The sequence below is a fragment of the Rhinoderma darwinii genome, chromosome 9, assembly GCF_050947455.1.
Source record: "Rhinoderma darwinii isolate aRhiDar2 chromosome 9, aRhiDar2.hap1, whole genome shotgun sequence".
In the NCBI taxonomy this organism is placed as follows: Eukaryota; Metazoa; Chordata; class Amphibia; order Anura; family Rhinodermatidae; genus Rhinoderma; species Rhinoderma darwinii.
The window spans coordinates 27,396,896-27,416,987 of record NC_134695.1 but is presented as its reverse complement, the minus strand read 5'-3'; the positions used below and the strand labels follow the sequence as shown (position 1 = coordinate 27,416,987).

At 41.0% G+C, this 20,092-nt stretch overlaps 1 protein-coding gene across 4 annotated transcripts in view; it reads right to left on the bottom strand.

Moving 5' to 3' along the window:
- Nucleotides 1–680: 680 nt before the first annotated feature.
- The window catches only part of SIPA1 (signal-induced proliferation-associated 1), a 92,465-nt gene continuing 73,053 nt past the window's right edge, over nt 681–20,092 (bottom strand). Inside the window, exons 12-15 of one of the 4 annotated variants that reach the window (XM_075837406.1) lie at nt 10,775–10,873; nt 3,656–3,716; nt 3,490–3,556; nt 681–1,251 (exon numbers count right to left, since the gene is read on the bottom strand). In XM_075837406.1, coding sequence (XP_075693521.1) covers nt 1,090–1,251; nt 3,490–3,556; nt 3,656–3,716; nt 10,775–10,873 — 389 coding nt within the window. In that variant the 3' untranslated portion in view covers nt 681–1,089. The remainder of the gene's footprint in view (nt 1,252–3,489; nt 3,557–3,655; nt 3,717–10,774; nt 10,874–20,092) is intronic. The other 3 variants (XM_075837407.1, XM_075837408.1, XM_075837409.1) reach the window with 3 other exon arrangements.

Sequence of the window (20,092 nt, the reverse complement as noted above, 5' to 3'; positions counted from 1 at the left end):
AAATTACCATAAAATATATATTTAGTTCAATTGATAAGCTTTAAACAGTTCCTATGAACATTTATACATGTTGGGTAGCTTTTGGGAGCAAAGTGTGTCGTGGGACAACCCCTTTAAGTTCGGAAAACCCTTTTTACTACTATGAAGGCATCCTCAAAATGCTGTCTTTTATAAAGCTGCGACATCTAAAATAAAGGCCTTACCTTGGTCATGTTTGCTTTTGCCAAACTTTATGGCTTAAAGGCTATGTACACCTATGAAATAGTTTTTGGGATCCCCAGCAGCTTAGCTCTACGCAGACATTGGGTCGATTTATCAATAGGGTCAATTAAGAGGGCATAAATTGCACCAAATTGATTTAAATGGCGCACGTTGCATAATATATTTGGTCCAACTTGCAAGACAGGTTAGACACTTGTCTCTTTTTTAAACCAATTTATAGAGTGATAGGAATTTCTTAATTTCTTGTATTGACTCTACAAGGTGCGTATGCAAGAAGATTTCAGCTCTCAAGCCTGCTAAATTGTTAATGCAGCTTTGGGCTATAACATAAGCTGACAGTAACTCAACTTTTGTCATTCAAAGGTGGACATATGCTTTAGGCTTAGTCCTGAAGATGCATGTAATACACTTCATAGTAATAGAGGGCCCTTAATCATACAGTTAATCACATGTAAGAATTCAGATAATATTACCCTTTATTGTCCCAAATATACATTCATTATTGCAGGAACTTTCAAGATAATCACTGGAAGACATTAATACTCTATGTACAAAGACGTTCAATACAGGTCATCCTCAAGGATTTGCTTATCTAATTTGTGAGCATTTTTTTTTCCCTTCAAAAAGAATTGTTAAACCCCCTGAAATATTTATTTTAGTGGTTTTCTGAAATTATCATACCTGAATACCTAAATAATTCAGTGTTTGACTCATTTTACACTGTGAAAACAATCTTCCCCTGAACCTTCACTAGTCTCTATTAAATTATCAAAATTGCTGCCAGACTGTTAATACCTTGCATTGTCTTTCAATTTGATCAATTCATTGACTTTTCATAAAATGATTTCTTTACTAAGTTCTTTTTGTTTATTTCATAATTTGGTCATTAGCCGTTCCTTCACAGTTGCTGGCTCCACCCCTGAGTATCTTGGCACCGCTTTCTCTGGGCAAAGTTCCAGTGAACGCTTCTTCTTGGGTCCTTTTCAGACTCAAAACCTCAGCCTGAAGTTGTGCTCTTCCTTCTTGTTCCTATGGAATAATAAGTTTAGATGGAATTAGAATATACAGATTTTAAATAATACATTTTAATAGCACAATTTTGTGAAATTCTACATTATTGAAAAATGAAAAGATGATCAACCTGCATAAATAGTCATTTCATTATATAGTCCAGTTACCATAACCTGCCGGAGGAAGTGCATTTCACATCACTAGCCATTCCCATGAATATCCGTCAGCAAAAAATATAACCTGTATTATGCCTGAGGATCCGTAAACACTGGCTGGAATAAGACTCTCTCAGCATTTTATTTGTTAAAGAAAACATTTCTAATATATTTTCCTACAACTGCTTCTATGGCAAACCATGTTGCGGCACATTATATAAAAAAAAATATAATAGTTTGTACATGTGGTTTTGATAGGACATGCTATGGTAATTTTAAACAGACTTGACTTCAATAAAAACAACCCACTCACGGTGTATGAATACAGCACAAGATTTACTTTTATTTCACGATCACCTTGTTCTTAAAAAAAACTGCAATTTAATCCAGGTTCATGTTTGTGTTACTAATTTATATTTTCTTTATATCATTATAGTTTCTTCCTGTCCATTTAGTTCCTTTATTCACAAATATTGTATATTGTTTTTAATAACCTCCAATTCAAATAATGCAGCTGACGTGGTTTTCAGGGTGTGCTGAATTGCAGCATATCCTATAGTTACAGTTTTTTTTTTTTGCACATTGCATACATTATATTGTCAAAAGTAATGGGACAGACCTCTTGATCACTGAACTCAGGTGTTTCATTCAGTTCTATTGCCACAGGTGTATAAAAGAAAGAACATAGCCATGCAGTTGCCTTTACAAACGTTTCTGAAAGAATGGATCATTCTTAAGTGCTCACTAAATTCGAGCGTGGTACTGTAATAGAATGCCACGGCTGCAAATGCAGGTTGTGAAAATTCTTCCATTCTAGAAATTCCACGATCAACTGTGAGTGGTATTATTGCAAAGTGGAATCGTTTAGGAACCACAGGAACTCAGCCACGAAGTGGCAGACCACGTAAAGTTACAGAGTGGGGTCGCCGAGTGCAGAGACGCATAGTGTATAAAAGTTTCCAATGCTCTGCTGACTCAATAACTGTGGAGTCTCTAACCTCCGCATTAACATCCACACAAAAACTGTGCCAGGAGCCTCTTGGCATGAGTTCCCATGGCAGAGCAACTGCCTCTAAACCTTATATTACCAAGCACAATGCCAAGCGTTGAATGAAGTAGTGTAAAGCACACCGCCTCTGGAGTCTGGAGCAGTGGAAATGTGTTCTGTGGAGTGACAAATAACGATTCTCTATCTGACAGTCTGAAGGACGAGTCCGGTTTTTGGCGAATGCCAGGAGAACGTCACCTGCCTAATTACATTGTGTGAAATGTAAAAATTGGTGGAGGAGGGATAATGCTACGTTCCAGTGAAGGGAAATCTTAATGCTGCAGCATATCAAGACATTTCGGACAATTGTATGCTTCCAACTTTGTTGGAACAGTTAAGGGAAGGCAATTTTCTGCTCCAGAATGACTGTGCCCCAGTGCACAAAGCAATGTCCATAAAGGCATGGTTGGTGTGGAAATACTTGACTGGCTCGCACAGAGCCCTGACCTCAACCCCATCGAACACCTTTGGTATAAACTAGAATAGAGATTGTGAGCCAGGCCCTCTCATCCAACATTATTGTCTGACCTCAAGAATGCTCTTCTGGATGGATAGCCAAAAATTTCCACAGGCACATTCCAAAATCTTTCTATGAAGCCTTCCCAGAAGAGTGGAAGCTTTTGTTTTAGCTGCAAAGGGGGGGGGGACGGGGACTACATATTAATGCCTATGGATATAGAATTGGATGTCATAAAAGCTCCTGTAGGTGTAATGTCTAGGTGTCCCTTGACAATATACACAGTCAATATTGCATAAATCAGTTTGCAATATTGCAAAAATGTCTTACTTGGGAATACCCTTATAAGCTTTATTGTGGTCCTTGGTAGTGGTGGAATTTGACAATGTGGCCCTCAGACCAGAAATGTTTGTGCACCCCTGGCATAAGACATACCTGCGGTGTGCATGGGGCCTGAATAAAGGCACAGAGTCACCGCAGCCCCATACTATAGAGCCATAGGCACTCTGTGTACCGCCATATGGTGCCTATATATGGCACTGTATTACAGAAATACAAGGGACAACCCCTTTATTACATATCTGCATTTTCCTTACCCTTCTAAGGTCTTCCTGAAGTTTCTTCAGCTTCATTTCCAGCTCTGTAACTTTGTCATTAAGATTTCTGGGAACAAAATGCCATTTTCTTAGTATAATAAAGGTCACTTTTACATCTGATTGTGTGAAATGCATGGGCCTGACAATTAAGGTGTTTGCTGCTTACCCTGATGCTGCTGGGAGAGAGCTTTCAGCTCCCAAATCATTTTTAAAAGCTTGTACCTGTTCTGTAAGAATACACAAAGTTTGAGAACAAGTAATAATCTCTTTTGATCACACTCAGAAAAGAATTAGCAAAATGTAGCATTGCTGGATGTATTTTATTATGTAACATCACACTGATATGGTGTGGAGATATATACACATACTATACTCTTCTCTATGGAGTGACAGTGTGATTAGCAGCTTGGCCACATTATCTGAGCCACTTGTTATTTGGACCTTGAGGTTCTTGAGTTCTAAATAAGCGTGAGGACTTGTTCAGTAAGTGCAAATCTGATCTATTACAGCATTGGATATAGCCTGTTTTGATGAATTAATTTACAGTGCTGTGCAAAAGTATTTAAACTCCCTCTTTAAGGTATCCCCATATTATTGCATATTTGTCACTCTAAAAAATCTCTGATCTTTAAAGAAAACATAATATTAAACATATGAAACCTGTTTATAATGGAAGCCATGGCGCAGTACCCAACTGACCCCATTGACTTATAATGGTTCTGTTAAGGTTTCATTGTATTGCCCGTCAAATCTGACAGAGTTTGTGACAGATACATAATCTGCTATGCTGATGGTTGTGCTTTTACAGGTACAACACTGATATAGGCACGCAAAGTAGAAATCAGCTGCAGCTTATCCCGAGCGGCCGGTGTAGAATCCATGCTCCTCAAATAATAGAAGAAAGGTAAAATTGAGATAGTCAATAGCGCTGCCAAGAGCAAAGGATGATACTTTCATAAGGTATAGAACTTTATTTGGCTACGTGTTTCAATGCCGGTTTTGTGTTAAAACGCGTAGCCAAATATAGTTCTGCAACTTATAAAAGTGTCATCCTTTAATGTCAGCAATGCTATTGTACCCATCTACAAATATGCAATAATATGGTTCATGAGGAATTGGAATACGATCACAACAATGTATATTGTCTCACCATGAAAAATATTGTTGTAAATGCTATTCTTTATAAGGAAATAAACCAAAATAGGTCTTATTTTTCTATAGACTACTGTTCAATTCACATGGTTAAATTCAGAATCTAAGGACATAACTACTAGCATAGCAGGCATAGCATATATTATGGGACCCAGCAGCTGGAGGGCCCACCTTCACTGTTAAAGGAGGTGAGGGGTATGCAGTGATTAGTGTGTTAATGCCACTTGCACAGAGAAATTTGTATGGTGGAGGAGCAGAGAGAAATTTAGTGTGCAAGAGAAGGATGGGAGAAGCAGTAAATAATAGAACAAAGAGCACTTAAAGGTCAAGGAAGGGAGCAAAAGACAGAACAGAGTGAAAATCATGATAATTATTATATTTCTATTGACTAAATCACTTGCTGATGAGAGAGATCGTGGTGGAGAAAGGCCCCATTCTAGTTTTTACTATGGGGCTCCGTGACTTCACCCCTGCCAGACACTAGGAAAACTCTGGCTCTTTTTATAATCTGTTGGTATTTAGTAACATCTCAATGGCTATCAGAATTTTTTTTGGGCTGCTTACATTTGTCTAAGCAGGTAAATATTACCCAAAGGTATTAACTTACATATAATGTTTAAGATCACAACTGTACCTCTAAATACTACTTGCTTCCTTATATAAGCAGAGAAGGAAGGGAAGAACTTGCGGCACTCACTCATTCAGTAAAACTTTATTCTTTAGGGTATGTTCACACGGCTTATTTTCGGCCGTTTTTCGGGCTGTAAATGGCAGAAAAACGGTTGAAACATCGGAAGTAGAACGCCTCCAAACATCTGCCCATTGATTTCAATGGGAAAAATGGTGTTCTGCTCTGACAGGCCGTTTTTTTACGCGGCCGGTTTGAAAAACGGGCGCGTAAAAAAACGGCCACGAAAAAGAAGTGCAGGTCACTTCTTGGGACGTTTTTGGAGCAGTTTTTCATAGACTCTATTGAAAACAGCTCCAAAAACGGCCGTAAAAACGCCACGAATAATGTGAGTGGCTTAAAAAACTTCTGAAAATCAGGAGCTGTTTTCCCTTTAAAACAGCTCCGTATTTTCAGACGTTTTTGAATTTGCGTGTTAACATACCCTTATTGTGGCATCTTAAAATCGGACGCTTCTTAGGGAGGACATTTCAGACAGCAAGTAGGTAACAGCCTGTTTCACGCTGTACAGCGCTTCTTTTGACCTAACTAACATGGCGCCACCGTCGTGGTTTATAGCCCCATTTGGCGCTGTCACCATAGCAACCACCCAAACTTCCAAGATGCACCGGCCAATTGAGAGACAATTGTCTCAGAACGTCATTACGTTAGTCACATGACAACGCGATGGCCTCATTATGCCAGTCATTTGACCGCTCAGCAACGTTCCATGTCAACTACAGCGAGGAACTTCTGTAATAGTGGGCAGTCTACTGAGAGTAGACTGATAGAGAAAACGGACTATGCTCCTCAATGACCTCTGGTGTCTCCGAGCACGAGTAGTTCTTCTTCAAGAAACTAATTTCAGACCAGTCCGTATTCCTAAACTTTCCGACCGAAGATATGGCTACAGTTATCATAGCTGTTCTACTGATTCTAGATCCAGTGAGTATATTGGTCTCACGCTTCTTGCCTTGGCAATTCATGGAAACTTGCGGGTATGGGGAGGGAAGATCTATCTCCCCAAAACTAATCAGACTGCTTGTCAGACTACACTCACCCGTATCGCTAACCATGTCAACTACAGCGAGGAACTAGTATAATAGTGGGCAGTCTACTGCTAGTAGACTGATAGAGAAAAAAGAGGGAGAAATCCCCAGCTATGTTGGTCATGTAGGCATCAGTGTAAGTGGAAATTTCTCTGATGCTGAAAAGGAATGTGTCATTTTGTTAGCAGAACTATCCGATGATGATGTTAACTCTTGTACAAATGATGCAGCTTCACAGGTGGGACCAGGTCCACTTTCACTCCTCCCCAAGTTCCAGGGAGCCTTGAAGTGTTTTCTACACAAGTAAAAAATTATGTAGAATCTACAATATATAAAGAAAGCTCAAATCTGTCAAAAAGGGGGGGATAAAGCTCGTAACTGTTTAAAAAAATTCAATAATGTGGTGATAAAAAGGGCAGACAAAGGTGGGAACACTGTATTAATGACAGAATATTATATGTCAGAGGAGAAATAGACAATTGTCAGACAAAACTGCGTATTCAAAATGAAAGAGCGATCCCACCTGAAGTTCCAGGACAAACTACAGACTCTACTCCACAGGACTGTGGGGAATTGTATACTCTCACGAAAAACAGCTGAGAAGTTATATCCTATATGTCCCTATTATCCAGTATGGTATTTTTTGCCAGAGATTCATAAAACACGAAGGGCTCTTCCACATCTAGCGGAATTGCTGCGTATTTTCCGTTCAGAGTTGCGGACGGAAAATACGCAGCAGAATACTGTAGCAGCAAAGTGGGTCAGATTTAACAAATCTAATCCATACACTGCGTAAATATTTAGAGCAGAAATTGACATGCGGTGCGTATTTTTCGGACCTCAGCATGTCAATTCCTGCTGCGGAAAGTGGACTGAATTGCTGCGTTTTTCAGAAGATGTCACCATCTCCCAACATTGAGAAAAATGCCGCAAAATACGTACCATTTTCTGCAGTAAAAAATGCAGGAAAATTGTGGTTTTGCCGCAGCGGAAAGTCTGCTACTTTCAACGGAATGTGGACAAGCCCTAAAAGACCATCCGGGTCACCCGATAGTTTTGGGAGTGGTCACTTTAACAGAGCCACTCTCTAAATATATTGATTGGGTACTGAGACCAGTATTAAAAAGGATCCCATCGTATCTTAAAGGTACAAATTATTTTTTGAATGCCATAGGGAATTTCACATTGGAACAAGGGTATCTTCTAGGATCAATAGACTTTGAAAGTTTATATACGAGGATCTCACATAGTATATGGGTAGAGAGAGTATAAAGGGTTCTATTCAATGCAAAGAGAAGTGTAGGATACATCAATTTCATATGTGATACTATAAATTTCATCCTCACTCATAATGATTGGTACATTCAAAATAACCAGAAGGGCAAAGCGTACGCCCATGGCATGTACTTTTGCTAATCTTTTTTTAGGCGTATTTGAGGATGAATATATTATATCTCACCTTAACCCCTTTTTAAAAGAGATTAAACTCTTTCTTAGGTTTGTGGATGATATTTTTATTATATGGTCTAGCACAGAAACACAATTTCCACAGTTTGTCGACCATTTAAATGAGACAAACAAGATGAATATACATTTTTTCTTCAAAAATTATTGCCACAGATATTGCATTTTTGGATGTCAAAATACATATAAATGGAGGAAGACTTCACACAGAAGGCTATAGAAAATTAACATCCACGAACGCTTTGTTACACTACCATAGTTTTCATCCCTATCATATAAAAAAAAGCTATACCCTATTGACAATTCATAAGGTTGAGAAGGAGTAATGACAGATGAAATGTTCCTAAAGCAGGCTAACGATTTAAAACAACAATTACTAGAAAAATAGGTTACCCAAGTTCTTTACTAGAAGAAACCATAGAGAGGACATTCTATAAAAGCCAGAAAGAGGAGATAGAAAAAGATAAATGATCGTAGATTCTCCTTCACTTTTAAATATAACTCCCAGGTTTATTAAATTATTAAAGATGCCATTTATAAACTTTGGCATTTAATTGAAGAAGAACCATCCTTAAAAGAAATAGCAATTACGAAAAATAATTATCTAGCTTAGAAGGAGTCATACTAGTAAGGATAAACTGGTAAGAAGTAGATTCATAGACCCCCAAAAGTACATGGCTAAAAAAAATGGGAATCATCGTTGCGGGAACTGTACTTTCTCTAACTTCAATTTACAGGATAAAATGCTAAATATTGTAGGTATTACACACAAAATTCACCAGTTTATTAATTGCAAACTCCAAATTGCAGTATAAATAATATTCTGTCCATGTGGACGTTATTATATATGTAAAACTATTAGATGTATGTATGTACGTTTTAGAGAACATTGCAGATCGAACGAAGCAGGTGAAGGGGCTCTTCGCTTGATCGATCATGTGAGAGAAGAACATAATGGAGATTCTACAATCTTAACATTTGTAGGAATAGAACAAGTCTTTGTCCGAATAAACAGAGGTGACAACACAAAGTTCTCCTTAGAAAGGAAGCCGGATGTATAAATTGTGCCAATGCAATGGGACCTGCTGGCTTAAATGATAAGAATGTGTGGTAACGCGGGCGCCGAGTCGCGGTGGGCGGGGCTCTCAGAGCTAAAGTTGGTATTCGCGCCCTTTGGTCACGGTGGCGCACTTTCTCTCTCCCGCGCCTCGGGCCGCAGAACCAGTGAAATAAGTGATGCTTGTGGGATACACTGTTCTCTGTCCCCTGGGATGTTATGTGGTGTACCCCGAAGAAGGATGTTCCAGGAGACAGAGTTCAATAAACTTTCACAGTAGTTTTACTGGGCACAATATGCTTGGTGGTTACTATTGTTACAGAGGCAATGTCTTTAAGTAGTATAAACATATCACAGGGTATTGCAAATGGTGGTACCTGCTTCACCTCCCTGAATCTGTCTGTAAATCCTCCAAGTGTGCTGTGAGTTCTGCTCCTCTTTCTTCTCTATACTGTGCTGGAAGGTGCGCTGCTGACTGTCCCAATCCAGTTGAACTATCACAGAGGAATGGTGTCCCTTGGGGATTCTAGGCTGTGTGCAAGCTCCTTGCTTTGCTCTAGGCACTCTCAGTAGTGTCCAAGCTCCTTGTCTGGCTTCTGTGCCACATGCAACACACACTGACCTGCACTCCTTTCACTTCCACATGGCTGTTGCTGATCCTCTCACAGAATTCCTCTCAGTTCCACATGTCTGCTGCAGCATCTCACTGAATCCAACTTTAGACACTGACTTGTCTGCTCTCCTCTGCCTGCACGCTGCTGCACACTTCTCCTCACTTCTGCACTGCTCTGCTCCACACACTGCACTGGGTGAGGTTTGTTCCTCTGTCCCCAGCTAGCTACACCCCTCCCCTCCCTCTGGAGAATACATCTTAAAGGTGAAGCAGCCCATTTATGTTTCTACTGAGTCATATAGGGAAGTGAATTCAGTACCAACCATGATTACAGAATAAAGCACATTAAAACCTGCATACTAAAGCAACAGTACAATGACAGTAAATAAACAGCAATTTTTCTGGGTATCACAAATGATATGGCAGTTTTTCTTTCAGGGGGAGTTTTATGCTTTTAATAGATGAAATGTTTTTGTAAAAATGTTAATTTATGTAATTCACTTCTTAGTCAGACAGCATAGAGGAACAATATGGGCATCTATATAAATAGAAGTAAATTTACTTGTGGATGCTCTTAAATGAAGTGTCCACTATTTGCTCTTAATTGGTTGTCTCTTTCTCTATGCTAAGCTATGGACCTAGAAACCGTTTTGCACTGGCAAGGATTAAGTGGTGTAGAACCTAAACTGTAGGAGGTTTTAATTATATGGTGCACTCCCCAGTAGGTGGAGCTTGGGCGTATCTTAGGCCATGTAATTTCCCTGAGTCATGTGACACGGTGAGTTGGCAGGGCGGCAATAGTTATTGCCCACTATTACACTTGTTCTTCCCTGTAGTTGACACGGAAAGTTGCCGAGCAGCTACACGACTGACGCGATGAGGTCATCACGTTGTCATGTGACTAACGTATTGACGTTCTGAGACAATTGCTGGTGCATCTTGGACGTTTGGGTGGTTGCTATGGTGACAGGGCCAGGGCTATAAACCACGCCGATGGCGTCACGTTGGTTGGGTCAGAAGAAGCGCTGTACAGTGTGAAACAGGCTGTTACCTACTTGCTGTCTGCAATGTTCTCCCTAAAAAGTGTCTGATTTTAAGATGCCACAATAAAGAATTAAGTTTTACTGAATGGGTGAGTGCTGTACAGTAAAAAAAGTTCTTAAAATTATTATTGTTCGGTCGTGCCAACTTCCTCTCCCTGCACGAACAAATGGCTTCCTTATCACTGCTATTACTACTACCAAAACTTGTTAAGATTTTTTTCATTTAAAATGACAACTTACCCTCTTTAGACATGGCTTCCAGTATGTTGTTACAGGCCAGAGTGAGATCAGAGATACTTTGCCACTCATCTTCAAGCGACTGGGGAGTGGGCGAGAGAGCTAAGGGAGAAAAGAAGCAAACTAACGTGATCAACATTGTCAACACTCTGTAGATCAGTATAAGGGCTCACCCAAACGTAACGGAATTGCTGCGTATTTTCTGTCCGGAATAATACGCAGCAGAATGCAGTAGCGGCATAGTGGGTGAGATTTAACAAATCTCATCCACACGCTGTGTAAAATTTCCGTAACTAAATTCACCTGCAGTGCGGTTTTTTCGTTCCGCAGCATGTCAATTCCTGCTGCGGAAACTGGACTGAATTGTTGAATTGCAGTAAAAAATGCAGGAAATTGTGCGGTTTTTCCACAGCGCAATGTCTGCTAGTTTTAGCGGAAATGCTGCAGAAATTTTCTAACCGTATTTCATACGTTTCAGTTCTGTGTGGTGTCAGTGTGCTTTCCGTGTGGCATCAGTTTTCCTGTTTTTGTTTTTCTCATAATTTCTTTAGCAACTGGTGCATTAAAGACACGGACAGCACACAGATGTTGTCTGTGTGCTGTCCATGTTTTCCACGCACCCATTGACAAAAAAAAGAACCAAAATAGGACATGCAGTGAGTTTCACCCAATGGACACACGCTGCGTGAAAAACCACGGATGTGTGAATAGCCCCATTTAATTGCATAGGTCCGTGTGCTGTCTGTTTTTTAACGGACAGCACACAGACGTATAATATGCTCGTCTGGATAAGGCCGTAGGAGCATTGCAAACCTGGAGAGGACTTTAGAGCTCACGATGCAAGCACTGGCTAGGGCTAGCAAATGGAGGTCACTGGAGAGGGACAAGCTCAGGATCCTCAGATTAGTAGCTGGGTAACAGTTAGAGGAAGGGGTAGGGGGAAAAGTGCCAGGGAGGCTAGTTCTAAACTGCCACAACCTAGTAAATATGCCGGTTTGGCTTATAATAGGGATGCAATCCAGGGCCAGCATCACTACAGCAGGGTGTTGCTCTTAGCAACTAGGACAATGACTGCTGTAGGAAGGATGGAAGTAGGTAGTTTAGCAAAGGTCAGACTGATGCTGGTGGTAGGGGATTGTATTATTAGATGGACAGATAGGGCCATCTGTCGCCGAGACCCTAAATGCCGAACAGTGTGTTGTCAGCCGGGTGCTTGGGTTCGGCATATTGCGGATCGAATAGGAAGATTGCTGGGTGGGGCTAGGGAAGACCCGGTGGTCATGGTACACATCGGTGCCAATAAGAAAGTCAGTGGGAGACGGAAGGTCCTTAAAAATTATTTTAGGGAACTAGGAGAGAAGCTGAGTTAGATAGAGTACATAAGGAGTGGCATACAGCAGGTGCTAATGGGGATTTAGTGGGGGCTGGGGATCGCAATCCGAGTAGGGAGTTGACTAGGAATAATTATGGACATAAGACTAATAAATGTGTTGGTAAGATTAAATGTATGCTTGCGAATTCAAGAAGTCTTGCAAGTAAAATGGGCGAGTTGGGGATTCTAATGACCGACATGGATTATGATATAGTGGGCATAACAGAAACCTGGCTGGATGAGAGCCATGACTGGGTAACAAATGTGGAGGGCTAAATTTTTCTTTGCTCTTAGGCCCAATGCACATGGCCGTGCCCGTAATCACGGGCCACGATTGCCCTATCTTTTGCGGTACACTTCTACGGCCCAGACACCTTCCCGTAAATATACGGAAAGGTGTCCGTGGTCAATAAGAGTGAATGGGTCCGTAATTGAAGACCGTAATTGTGGTCGGCAATTATGAACCATTTTTACGGTTATGTGCATGAGGCCTCAACCCCTATGCACTCGACCGTATTTTCATTCATCCGCAAATACTGTACAGAAATACGGATCCGCAGTCATCCGCAACTTATCTGCATATACGGAATGGTATCCGCAAATACGATCCGTAGTGCATCTGTAATGTATTCGTATGTACAGATCTGCAAAAAGAAGAAAACCACAAATGATGTGCAACATCTGCAAACCTGTTGTCGCCTGGCAACGCTTTCGTAATTACGGATGGCTATGGGAGCACATTCGTAGCCGTCCGTAATTATGGAAGCTCCCATAGACTTTTGTGGTGAGTCCTTGCTGTAATTACGGACAAGAATAGGACATGTTGTATATTTTACAGATCATTTCTATGGAACGGACACCCATCCGTAAAAATACGGAAAGGTGTCTGTATCCTATAGAAATGAATGGGTCCGCAATTACGTTCTGTAATTACGGTCCGTAATTACAGATGAAAAATACGGTCGTGTGCATGGGGCCTAAGATATGGTTTTTTTTTTGTTTTGTTTTTTCCCTCTCTTTCTTTTACCAGATTGTGTACCTTCTTAAAGTGGTTTCATTCAAAGGCCTAGGTACCCCTGAGAAACGTACTATGCTCCTCAATGACCTCTGGTGTTTCCGAGCACGAGTAGTTCTTCTTCAAGAAACTAATTTCAGACAGGACTGCATTCCTAAACTTTCCGACCGAAGATATGGCTACAGTTATCATGGCTGTTCTACTGATTCTAGATCCAGTGAAGTGAGTATATTGCAGTAAAATGCACGATAGCCTCCCAAACATTTACATTTGCTTGTATCTATATCCCCAATACTAATCAGACTGTTTGTCAGACTGGACTCACCCCCCGTATCTCTAACCATGTCAACTACAGCGAGGAACTAGTGTAATAGTGGGCAGTCTACTGAAAAAAGAGGGAGAAATCCCCAGCCATGTTGGTCCTGTAGGCATCAGTGTAAGTGAAAAGGAATGTGTCATTCTGTTAGAAGAACTATCCAATGATGTTGTTAAGTCTTGAACAAATGATGTAGTGAATCATTTTACAAATTATGTAGTAAATGATGCAACTTCACAGGTGAGACCAGGTCCACTTTCACTTCTCGAAAAGTTCCAGGGAGCCGCCTTGAATTGTTTTCTACACAAGTAATAAATTATGTAAAATTTACAGTTAAGAGCTTTTTCCTCCCCTTTTGACAGATTTCTTTATATATTGCCGATTCTACATCTACCACCACCTCTAACCATTTCTCTTCTAACCATTACACTAGTGGGAGCCCGCCCACCGAGAGGTAACTGGTGCTTGAATAAATCACTCTTAGGGCTTATTCTGACGAACGTGATATACGTCCGTGCAACGCGCGTGATTTTCACGCGCCTCACACCGACCTATATTAGTCTATGGGGCCGTGCAGACAGTCTGTGATTTTTACGCAGTGGGTGTCCGCTGCGTAAAACTCACGACATGTCCTATATTTGTGCATTTTTCGCGCATCACGCACCCATTGAAGTCAATGGGTGCGTGAATATCACACGCACCACCCAGAAGCACTTCCGTGGGACGTGCGTGATTCGTGCAACAGCAGTGAAAAGTATGAATGAAAACAGAAAAGCACCACGTGCATTTCTGTTTACAAACATCCAAACAGAGTGTCATAATGATGGCGGCTGCGCGAAAAGCACACAGCCACACATCATATGGTGATGACACACGGAGCTGTTAAGTGCCTTTTGCGCAGGCAAAACGGCGCATTTTTTTGCATGCGCAAAACGCACACGCACGTGTGAATCCGGCCTTGGGGTATGTCCACATGCTGAGTCAAAAACTTCTGAAAATACGGAGCTGTTTTCAAGGGAAAACAGCTCCTGATTTTCAGAAGTTTTTTTAAGCCACTTGCGATTTTTGCCGGGTTTTTCGTGCCGTTTTTACGGCCGTTTTTGGAGCTGTTTTCTATAGTCAATGAAAAACGGCTCCAAAAACATCCCAAGAAGTGACCTGCACTTCTTTTTGGCTGCCATTTTTTTACGCGGCCGTTTTTCAAAATCAATGGGCAGATGTTTGGTGGCGTTCTGCTTGCGATTTTTCGGGCCACATGTAGGGTGTTTCTTAAATAGGGAAACAGTATAATAGTTAGAGAGCTGTCTTGTAATGGCACCACATATTGGCATATCTATGCAAAATATCCCATTTTCACTCTGTATCATCGAGTGCACACTTATTTCTGCAAAATAGGTGAATACCTTGAGCGGTGTAGTTTCCAAAATGGGGTCACTTCTGGAGTGTTTGCCACTGTTTTGGTCCCACAGGGGCTTTGCAAAAGCGACATAGCGCCCAGAAACCAATCCAGCAAAATCTGCACTCCAAAAGCCAAATGGAGCTCCTTCGCTTCTGAGCCCTGCCGTGTGGCCAAACAGCAGTTTATGACCACAAATGGGGTATTGCCGTACTCGGGAGAAATTGCTTTACAAATGTTGGGGTTCTTTTTTTTTTTTTTCTTTATTTGTTGAGAAAATGATTTTTTTTTTAGCTAAATCTACGTCTTATTGAAGAAAAGGGATTTTTATTATTTTCACTTCCCGATTCTAATAAAGTCTATGAAACACCTGTGGGGGTCAAAATGCTCACTACACCCCTAGATTAATTCTTCACATGGTGTAGTTTCGTGAATGGAGTCACTTTTGGGTAGTTTCCACTGTACTGGTACCTTAGGGGATTTGCAAATGCGACATGGTGCCAAGAAATCAATCCAGCAAAATCTGTACTCCAAAAGCCAAATGGTGCTCCTTCCCTTCTTATCCTTGCCGTGTGCCCAAACAGCCGTTTATGACCACATATGGGGTATTGCCGTACTCGGGAGAAGTTGCTTTACAAATGTTGTGGGTTTTTTTTCCTTTGGTTTACTGAGAAAATGAAAACTTTTGCGCTAAAGCTACGTCTTTCTGAAGAAAAAGGATTTTTTTTATTTTCACTGACCAATCCTAATAAAATCTATGAAACAACTTTGGGGTCAAAATTATCACTACACCCCTACATGAATTCCTCAAGCAGTGTAATTTCCTAAATAGAGTTACTTTTTGGGTGTATTCATGGTTTTGGTCCCTCAGGGGCTTTGCAAATGCGACATGGCCTCCGCAAACCATTATTGCTAAACTTAAGCTCCAACAGCCAAATGGCGCTCTTTCCCCTCTAAGCCCTGATGTGCGTCCAAACAGCCGTTTATTACCATATGTGGGGTATTGCTTTACTCGGGAGAAATTGCTTTACAAATGCTGTGGTGCTTTCTCTCCTTTAGTCCTTGTGGAAATGAGAAAAAATTAGCTAAACCTACATTTTCTTTGAAAAAATTTAGATTTTAATTTTCTCGGCCTAATTCCAATAATTACTGCAAAATACCTGTGGGGTTAAAATGCTCACTATATCCCTAGATAATTTCCTCAAGGGGTGTAGTTTCCAAAACGGGGTCACTTGTGGGCGGTTTCCACTGTTTTGGTATCACAAGACCTCTTCAAACCTGACATGGTGCCTAAAATATATTCTCGTAAAAAGGAAGTTCCAAAATTGACTAAGATGCTCCTTTGCTTTTGAGGCCTGTATTTCAGTCCATTAGCACACTAGGACCACATGTGGGATATTTCTAAAAACTGCGGAATCTGGGCAATAAATATTGAGTTGCATTTCTCTTGTAAAACCTTCTGTGTAACAAAAAAAATGGAGAAAAGCTGAATTTCTGCAAAAATAAAATTCTCTAATTCCTGTGAAATGTCTAAAGGCTTAAGCTTTCTAAATGCTGTTTTGAATACATTGAGGGGTGCAGTTTTTAAAATGGTGACTTATTGGGGGTTTCTAATATATTAGGCCCTCAAAGCCACTTCACAACTGAACTGGCCCCTGAAAATATAGCCTTTTGAAATTTTCTTGAAAATGTGAGAAATTGCAGCTAAAGTTCTAAGCCTTGTAAGGTCAGAGAAAAATAATAGGATGTTCAAAAAACAATGCCAATCAAAAGTAGACGTATGGGGAAATGTTAATTAGCAACTATTTTGTGTTTTATAATTGCCTTTCTTACAAGCAGATACATTTAAATTTAGAAAAATGCTAATTTTTGCAATTTTTCGCAAAATGTTGGTGTTTTTCACAATTAAATACTGAATGTATCGAGCAAATTTTGCCAGTAACATAAAGTCCAATGTGTCACGAGAAAACAATCTCAGAATCGCTTGGATAGGTAAAAGCATTCCGAAGTTATTACCATATAAAGTGAAACATGTCAGTTTTAGAAAAATTACGCTTTGTCAGGAAGGTCAAAAGTGGCCAAAGAGGGATTAAACACAGTGCCCGAGCTAAACTGCTAGGTATTTAACAAACCCAGAGAACTCCTGTTTTAGATTCGACGTCTTGAGACATTGCACAAACAAAACCCCACTGCACCTAGACTATCAGAACTTACGACACTCAGAGAACGTCTGCGTTTCCTTGACATGTCTAAAGCCAAGGCCACTCTTACTAATTGCTGTGGTGCTTTCTATGAATTTGGGGATAAATGTGATATGCCCCTAGCAAATGCTTTATGAAAACAGCAAGCATGTACACATATACCACGAGTCTGATACACCCCATCATTTACCTAAAGATATTGCCAATTCTTTTAAACAATTTTACAACGGTCTATATAATCTCGACTTGCCAGCATCCTCCTGATTATTGACGATACGTGATTATGTGACTAAATCCGGTCTACCTTCACTTCCAGAACAGGATTTTGCTTCACTGGAGACCGTTTTGACTGCTTTGGAATTATCCTGGGCCATCAAGGAGACCTCCACTGGCAAGGCCCCCGCCCCTGACGGCTTTACACTTAACTACTTTAAACACTTCCTCTCTACTCTCTCAGATAGTTTCCTACACGCTTTAAATGCCCCGACTAAAGACTTTGATATGCCAAGAGATACAATTTTTGCTCATATCACAGTGATTTCCAAAGACGGTAGAGACCCGATTTGTTGTGCCAGTTACTGCCCTATCTCCCTGCTACATGTAGATGCAAAATTGTTCGCTGAGATACTGGCCTCTAGATTCACGAGGCGAGGGATAACACCACAAGAGCATTGGACATCATTTCCCATGCACACACATACCGCCATGTTACTTCTCTCCACTGACGCTGAGAAAATGCTTGAAAGGGTCGATTGGGAATTTCTAGCTCAATCTCTGAAACATGTTAGACTGGGTCACTCCATGCTCTCGTGGATCTTGTCTCTTTTTTCTCTAGCCCTACTGCCTCAGTTAAAGTCTATGGTTTTTACTCAGATCTTTCCTATACAAAATGGTACACGTCAGGGTTGGCCCCTCTCACTCCTCCTCTTTGTCCTCTCTCTGGAACCTTTCCTTCGCACAATAAGTAACAAATCGGATATTTCTGGAACATCATTTGACTCACGTCAACACAAGGTAGCCGCCTATGCAGACGACCTTTTGCTCTTCCTTACCAATCCCTATATTTCCCTCCCTAACCTCATGAAAGAGCCAAATACATACAGACATTTATCTAACTTTAAAATAAATTTCCAGAAATCTGGGGCTCCTTCTGTGGCTCTTTCTCCATCCACTCTCTAGACTTCATACTAATTTCCCCTTTAAATGGGCTCCTAATGCGATTAAAAATCTCGGTATCTGGCCCCCCTCAGATTTTTGCACGTACTTTTGCATTAAACTTCCCTCCCCTATTGGCCACTATTAAATCGGACCTCGACTCATAGCGAAACGTCTTTTTCTACTGGTTCGGTAGGTGCAGTATCATAAAATGAATGTTCTGGCTTGTCTTTTATACCTCTTTCAGGCACTACCTATCTACATCCCACTTGCCTTCTTTCAATCCCTGCTACATGTTTTGTCTAAATTTATTTGGCACCCCGGTTCACCACCCCTAGCCAGGTCCTTTCTCCCACTCGGGAAAGAATCGGGGGGGGAGTGGCATTTCCAGACCCTTATAAATTCCTATACAGAGGCACATTTTATTAGAATAATTGACTGGTGTCGTCATTTTTCACAAAAATGCTGGATAACCGTAGAACAAGCGCCTACTTCTACGCAACCTCTTTAACCTTCCTTGGCTCATCTTCCCTGTCGATGCTGCTATTCGCTTACATCTGACATTTGGACCTACTTGCTTCCTGCTTCTTCTCTAAATTGGAACTCTCCCCCTTTCCTTCACCCTTATTCCCTATTCTGGGTAACCCTGCTTTCCCTCCCGGGTTAACAGGTGGATGTTTTAATGATTGGATTGGAGGAGGGAGATTTCAGGTCAGACACTTTTTGAAAGACTCTCAATGGGTATCGGGATCCATGCTAACTAACCCATAAGATATTTCCTGTAACCTCCCCCCTTTGCTGGAGGTGTGGAGTGGAAGATGGCACTCTTCTGCATGTTTTCTAGTCTTGTAGTCTTCTCTCCTTTTTCTGGAAAGAGGTTCATTCGATTAGATCAAAAGTAACTGGTTGCATCTTGCCTTATGGCCCGGGACTCTTCCTCCTCCATCAGAGCGACATCCCCTTGCACAAATACAAACGCTTGCTTTTGAGACATCTCTTGAATGCAGCGAGGGCATGTATCCCTGCTCTTTGGAAATCTACTACTCCACCTATCGTTCCTCAACGATTCTCTAGAGTTAGCGAAATAGTTAGTCTCAACCTCCACTTCAGTCATTTCTGGACAACTAAGCTAAAAATCACGGACAGACCAAAATTTTTACGGCCACATTATAAAATCAAGAGCAAGGCCTCATGCACATGGCCATAGCCGCGTGCATGTCCCGTGATTACAGGCACGGACAGCTGCGGATGGGCCGTGCGCCCATTATAAATTATAGGAGCACAGTCCGCAAATTCATAAATATATACATAAAATATATACGGGAAGGTGTCCATGGGTCATAGAAATTAATGGACCAGTATTTTGATACGCAATTACGGATCCGTAATTGCGGATCAAAGTTACGGTTGTGTGCCTGGGGACTTAGTGATAATAAAGAGCATAAGTAACACCTTTTTTTTATGTGATCACATGAGTGGGATAGTAAAGATGAGTACGGGCACAACTCAAGTTGAATAAAAAAATTATTACAGTAATACAATTGAGATATTAATAATAATAAAATAAATGCCCAGCTTTGAACTGGGGAACTTTCACACATAAGGCAAATGTGCTAACCACTAGACTACAGGAACTGGGTGGGACTCACCAATCACAACCACACTTGTAGCTTTCCCATTTAGTGCGGGAATGCTACAAGCGGGGCTGTGATTAGCGAGTCCGACTCACTCACTCCACCCCTACCAGGTCCCCAACTTGCCTCAGTCTAGCGTGATGTGAGGTCAACTGACAAGTCCCTACCCGACCTCAGTCAGGCAGAGAGCCTTCCCCCTTCTTCTTCGCACTGCACAAGTCAACTATGGTGC